The 7,314-nt window shown below is 33.0% G+C and overlaps 1 protein-coding gene across 1 annotated transcript; it reads left to right on the top strand.

Annotated features, from left to right (window-relative positions):
- Window positions 1-864: 864 nt before the first annotated feature.
- LOC123664630 (MAGE-like protein 2) lies at window positions 865-7,314 on the top strand. The gene is made up of 2 exons (XM_045599148.1): window positions 865-936; window positions 6,802-7,314. Exons 1-2 carry the CDS (start codon window positions 865-867, stop codon window positions 7,312-7,314), a joined length of 585 nt encoding a protein of 194 aa, XP_045455104.1.

Raw genomic sequence — 7,314 nt, 5'->3', positions numbered from 1 at the left:
ATTAATCACCGAAATGTATGCACAAGCATAACTTTCGAACGAGCGCACTAAATCGGATTTTTTTGTGTTCCTTATTGGATATGGTGTAAAATAAAATTGAAAACATCGGTATTACGAAAAAAAAAAAAAAAAAAAAATATAATTTACATTTCTGTACGAAGTTCGCTAGTTTTTAATAAATTAAATCTGTGGTGTTACGTGAAACGCGTGCGGTGAAATTCATGTGTTACAATTATGAATATTCAATTCATTGCCAGAATTTATTATATTGATTTCAATGAATTTCATTTAAATACTTAATTAAAACGGTTAAATCGGGCGGTAGTTTAATTCTTTTTATTCGTTTTTAGAGATTTATCGTTTTTATATTTTAATTTCTCGTAAACAAACCGTTAATTGCAGAATTTAAACTGTACAAAAAAAAAAAACTCAGATTCATATTACAGCTTTAAGTTCCTTGTACTAAAATTAAAGCATTAAGTATATTGCAAAAATATTGTACATACTTGTAGTTTAACATAATTTTAATTTAGAGTCAAAATCAAGAGGTTATTAATAAGTAAACGACATACTACAATAGGCTAATTTTCCCTTTAGCATTAGGAATTTATCAAATCTTTGCGATTATATGTCAAAATGAAAGGAATCACAAGGCATAGTAAAAGAGATTTAAGTAAAAAAAAATCGCGATGCTTAAGTCAAAAAAAAAAAATACTATATATTTTAAAAAAATATTAGTAAATTCCATGATATTTTTCTTCACAACACAAATCGGTTATCTATAAACGTCTAATCGCGTTAATAATCTATTTTCTAATAATTCTCCATCGCTTACAGTTCTTAGCCGTCATGGCGATGACAACAATGGCTGATCAACAACAATGGACGCCGTACAACACAAACCTCCAAGCTTCCGTACAACAACAGGATCAACAGGTGAATTAGAATCATATGTCAAAAAGAATATATTTTTAAATCCTGCTTAGGTCTGCATTACAGATTTCGCTTCAGCCTGTAATATCCCACTACTGGGCATAGGCCTCTTTCCTCATGTAGGAGAACTTAAGTAAGGAGGCTTAACAGATTTAGTGTATCCTAATTTAGTCTAGATTGTAGTTTATATTATCAATAGCTGAAGCAACGCCGTTAATAACGTTGTCGCTTTGCAAATATGCAAGTCTGATGACACTGATGTGTAAAAATGATAACACAATGTCAAGTGTTAAGGGGCTACACTACCTCAGCTCGAATTCAGATTTCACCCGTACTGACACACATGAGAATTGAGAACTCTTGGTTGTTCATCGCGCGAATTACATTTATTTTCTCCCCACAAACATTATCAATAGTTATTTTTTTAAAAACGCAATATAAAATGTTTTTCATACTTATTTCAATTAGGGGAACACCGGGCAAGATGGGGTAGTTAAGGTTTTAAAGCTCCAGAAATCGTAGGGGTACATGGTTTCATTATCATATTTATTCTTAATCAGGCTTGTAGTTATCAATCTTACATATTAAATTTAAATCAGGAACACAGCACCACAGAACTGTTAATAATATAACAAAATGTAAAATATGACATATCACCCCATCATGCCCGATAGGTCGGGTAAGATGGGGTGGGCCTAATGGGCAAGATGGGGTATAGCCATTCTCTCGACTATTCAGGAGTGCAGAACTCGCAAATGAATGTTGCTTCGGCATCATTATCATCCATTCCTGTGCAGCCATAATGTAACCATTTACCACAAGAAGAATAAGCAATCCAACCTTTCTTTGAGTCGAAATATAACCCTGTAGAATGTAGGCATGGAGTTTTCGGTTTCAACGTCACTCGTTTCAGAAAACGACTGTCTAATACGTTTCTTTGGATTATATTTCTTTGAGTCTTGAAATAGGGTTTGTTTCTTTTTCTGTTTTCGCTCCTTTTTTCTCTGTCTGATTTCCTTGTTTTGCTTTTTTAACTTTTCTGTCACATTTTTTTTAAAAAAATTCTTCTAACTTAACTCTTAACAACTTCTGTTTATAGGGTGAAAAGGTTATGATAGTAGTTTTACCGCGTTTTTTCGTCACTTTTAATGTCTTCTTGGTCACTTGAAGAGACAATAGTTGCTTTGGGCTGGCTAATGCACTAAATTAGGCCAATAAGAAAATCTAGGGGAAGGACTGAAATTTAAATATGTGTTAATTTCAGTTGCACTAGCTGTCACAATTGTTGAAGTAGCAGGATCTGTAACAACAACTGCAGTGCTCGTTGATGTTTTTGTAAGAGGTGCTGCCACAGTATCTACAGTTAAAAAAAAAACGATTTCTATGTCTAGTAAATAATCCATCAAGCTCATCCTCTTCTTCTTTTTGCGAAAATACTGGTACCCAAAGGTACCTATACATTCTTTTTTAGCCTTTTTTCATTCCAATGTAGTTTGTGGGACTAAGAAAAATTTTGCAGCCAACCTATATCCCATTTCTCGCTTCAAAACAACTTCTATCGCCTTATTCAGTGCTTCCTTTGACCGTTTTCCTCTTCCTGAGTTTCTTTTATAAACATATATGACTTTTTTTAAATATAAACCATCCTAAAACAATATATAAAAAAATATAAATAATCAAAATCGTGTCAGGCAATATGGGGTATCAGATACCACCCCATCTTGCCCGTTGATTCCTTTCAAAATTAATATTCAAACAAAAAAAAATTGAATAATGTTTCATAACAAAACAAGTTATTACCCGTTACTGCAATGTACTGTAGATAGAATTAACCGAGGTGCCGCTTAAAATTCACCAAATACAAGTTCCATGCCCTACGAAACGTACATATAAGAAATTTTAATACGAACAAACGAAATCTACTTTTCGACGATAACTAAAACAAATGAATAGCCGCTGTGTTAGTACTCGTGTGACTAAGAGCTGTCGTGGCGGCCAGTAGCGAGATGGTAGAGCGAATGAGATTGATCAATTTAAATCACCTGAAAAGTCTGATGCCCCGTCTTACCCACCACCCCGTCTTGCCCGGTGTTCCCCTACCATGCTTAATCCCAAGTCCATAACTTCTATATTTACTGAGATAATAAGGTTTTAATACAAAAATAGAGGTATCTTTGCGATTTTTTTGTATCGAGAAAATTTTATGGAATCGTGTTTTCGAAACATATGAAAGATAGTTTATGTCCTGAACTTTACCATACATAAATTTCAAACTTAAATATTCAGTAGTTTGGAAGATATGGACATCCCGCCGAGTGGAAAATAAGCAATTTGAGGTAGCATACACTCTTAAGTAAGTGTTACTAAAATGAAGAAAAGCAAAGGACAAAACACCCCGAGGAACACTTGCAGTTATAGGAGAAACGAATGATTGTTTCCCATCAACATCCTTACAGAATACCTAGATCACAGCTAAATAATATTGCTTTTAAGCAGTATTGTGTTCCTGTGGTGAGTAAGGTGGCCAGAGCTGCGGGTGAGGCTTACGATGCTTCTGGTGTTACAGGCGTCGAAAGACGGTAAACGCTTGCCGTCATTTGGTCATCTTGCTTTCTGACCTAGTGATGTATTAAAAAATTTAATAGCTATTCTCTACTAAAGTTAAATTCGTTTTTCCATTTTACTCGCTAACCCTAAAAATAACATAAGAGAAGTATTCCAGCTATTTAATAACTGGGAATGGAATTTGAATTGATTTCAAAAATATGAAATCTTGCTCAAACTGTTCTATTAAATAAAAAAACATATAAAACGCGAATCTATTTGCCATACGATGAGTTCTGTACTATTTATTTTTAGTTTTTTCCACCTTGTGACCATTTTCTTGTTATGATGCTTTAATTAGTTTTGTTAACCATTAAAAAAAATTATAACACGAACATCGTTAATTATTTTGTTAATTATCAACAATTCTACATATTTTACTTATTGTAAGGACTTCCAGATATATCGAAATATGGCAAATAAAATAGAATATAATATCTAGTATTAAAAATATTAAAAAAGTCAAGTAGCTTTAAATTTTTTTTTATTATTGTAAATTTTTTAAAACTTTGTTTTTAAAATAACTGCTATAATACCTGCTACTTTGAACTCAGAATATGGTACATGGATATATATGGTAGGCTATGTAGAAGAAGCGTAATTTCTGAACGTTTACTGATAGTGTTACACAGCTTTATTATTCAACAACGATACTCTAAAACGCATGATTTTCTTGTAAATATAGGTATACAAATTTTAACGCCGAATGAAAACGCCGATCGTAAAGTGGCTTACGTCGTGGGTACGAAACGGTAAAATCATTTTTATTACGAGCTACAGGTGCTGTTTTAGATTCATAATTTCTATATTTATTACTTTACTCGTTGAGAGAAACCAGTTTTTTTTTGTATATTTTCCTTCCATTACCAAAGAACGTAAAAAATGATATTTTTATGTGATGAAAGAATAATAAGGTTGAAAGTATGTATTGCTTTTTACCTCAATGTGTATTTAAAAAAAAAAAAAAAAAACATATGGTAGTCATGCACTGGAGATTAACCTTTGTTAATATTCAGTGTCATAATTTTTTTAAAAATATATTTGCCTAAATTGTTGTTTTAAAGTTAAAGATAAAAAAAATTACCCAAATGAGGGAATGTTGTGGAAATAGTAAATGATAAGAGATTGATATTTTTTTTCCAGAGACGTGTCAACAGTTCATTTTATAATAATATACAAATACACACTTGTAGGTTTAGAGAGTACGCAGTTTTATCAAGTGTTTTTGTTGATGGTAATAATTAGAGTTACGAATTAAATGGTTAAAGCGGATTGATCGCATAATTATAATTTTCGGCTTAATAAATATCTACATAGCTAAAAGCAGGGCCATCAGCCAATTCTGTAATGTATAATTACGCCCTATAATCACTCAGACAAAATCACGTTACCATTTTTGTATTCTATAAAACGTATAATAAATCTGTAATAGTTTTTTTACAACAGTTTATATCATAGCAATCGAATGACATAACATTTACAATATTGAACTCCGATTAAATAACAGTTATTTAATAAAAAAAAGGTGCAAAAAATAACTCTAAAATTGTATCGTCGGTGCTCCGCTAACTATCCGTAAAGCGGAAGTGATGTGCGCCCATTTCGTTCTTTTTCGCGCTTTTAATAAACTGGCACAGAATAAATAAAAAGTAGTTTACTTTCGCGAAACGATCGCTAGTTGGTTGAAACTTTTTCGGTTATTCTGTTAAAAAGTTCGAAATATGAATTTAGTTATTTTCTATTTTAATTCTTACTAATGTTTTAAAAATGTTTAATTCGTGTATTTTGAAGAATTGTTTCGATATATGTAACACGTTAGTTTATGTACACACTGTTTGACTATTATGAATGCGAGTTTGATTGTCTTAAAATGAAAAATGAAAAAGTTTGGATAGATGCTTAGTCAATGATGATAGAACGGATGAATGGATCTCGATGTATGCACAAAGATGGATCTGGAATAGCTCAATGGTAATTATTTTTCCGGAAAAACGTACTCAAGTAATAGATTTACAAACAAAGTGGCGAACAAAAGCTAGTAGTAAATAAAATTGTATACTTTTAAACATTCTGTTCTAAAGTTTAAATAAACTTTTAATTTGATTTCTTAGGCAGACAACGCTGTAGACATCCACTAGTATTTTAACATAAAAAATAAAGTCAGACGTGATCGAGTAACAACAGTGATTACATCGTAGACAATCCAATTTTTTATGTAGTAGAATTTTTTGAGTGAGTTCCGCTATTGTCTATGTAATATTAGTATTTCTAAGAGTAATAAGAATACTTTTCTAGGTTAATGTAAGATAAATTGCTTCTCAATATAACCCTTATATATCATCATACTGGCGTAGTGTTTAGATTAACTGGCTGGTACTTTACTGGTCACGGGTTCGGTCAACAATGGTATCTAAATCTTTATTTATTTTATAGGTAGCTAAGACATTGTGTTGTGTGCATTTTTCAAACCCCCAACACAGTATTCACTTCCTACCATTCTTCCTTTATTATGTACTAGCTGCTGCCCGCAACGTCGTCTGCGTGAACGCTAAACAGCACCAAAAATACCTACGATTATACCTTTTAAAATAACATTCATTAACCCGTTTCTTCTTTACATTTCATATTTACAGAAAAATCTCATAGGTGGCGCTGCTTTAAAATTGTCTTGTCTACTTATATTTATTTAATAATGTTTATCGGCCTAAGTTAGTTATATTGCGTGATATTTATAGTGTGAAGCTAGCTTATAGCATGGTTATTATTAACATAATAACAACAACATTCACTTATGCGTCGTTAGATAACGCGTTGTCATAGAATGCGTTGAAGAAATAAAGGCACACTTCTCGTTCCCCGTAAGCGATAGCGTGATAATATGTAGTCTATATGTTGACCCGACTTCTTAATAATATTCGTGCCAAATTTGAAGTAAATGCACGCAGTACCTTTTGAGTTTATCCCGGACAGAAATTCTAAAAACCATAGTTTTGGCTTCGGTATCGATTATAGATCACACCCCAAGTATTCTTTTTAAAAAATATTCAATGTACAGACATACTACAGTACAGTACATGAATTTCCTACCATTTTATTATATGTATAGATTTACTTATTTTTATTGTCACCGTTGTTTGTTTTTTTTTACATCGATAAGTTAAAAAAATAATACAATCGATTTGAGAACCTCCATCTTTTTTGAAGTCGGTTAAAAAAGTCTAAGTATCGGTTAAGATAATTTTAACAAGTATGTTTTCTTTACAGTATCAACCAAGCGAGCTCTCCGGTGGCTTTGATTTTAGTGGAGGATATGGCGGTCAAGTGGGGTATGGTGGTCATGAAGAATCTGGTGGACATGGGGGCTTCGGAAGCTTCGGAGGCCACGACCTGCAATCCCACTCCTATCCCGTCCACCAACACGTCGACGAAGAAAACCCAGAACCGATCAAACATTACAAAGAGGTCGTCGTCCCTATCCCAAAGAACGTCGAATTCAAAGTCAACCAGCCCATCCTGATCCCAGTACCCCATCCCATCCCGATCCAAGTACCTGTCCCTAAGGCAGTAGTTATCCCTATCATAAAGGAGGTATCCATCCCGGTTGAGAAATCCGTCCCATATCCAGTTGAGAAGACTGTCCATGTTCCTAAAATTAAGGAAGTGCCTTTCGAAGTCGTCAAGCACGTCATTGTTCCCGTGGTAAAACCTATACCTTTCAAAGTACCAGTTTATGAAACAATTATTCACTCTAAAAAGGGATCGCACAAGATTCGCTAA

The sequence above is a fragment of the Melitaea cinxia genome, chromosome 22 (genome assembly GCF_905220565.1).
Source record: "Melitaea cinxia chromosome 22, ilMelCinx1.1, whole genome shotgun sequence".
Lineage (NCBI taxonomy): Eukaryota > Metazoa > Arthropoda > Insecta > Lepidoptera > Nymphalidae > Melitaea > Melitaea cinxia.
The sequence above is the reverse complement of the archived record's forward strand: the minus strand, read 5'-3'. Positions and strand labels throughout refer to the sequence as shown.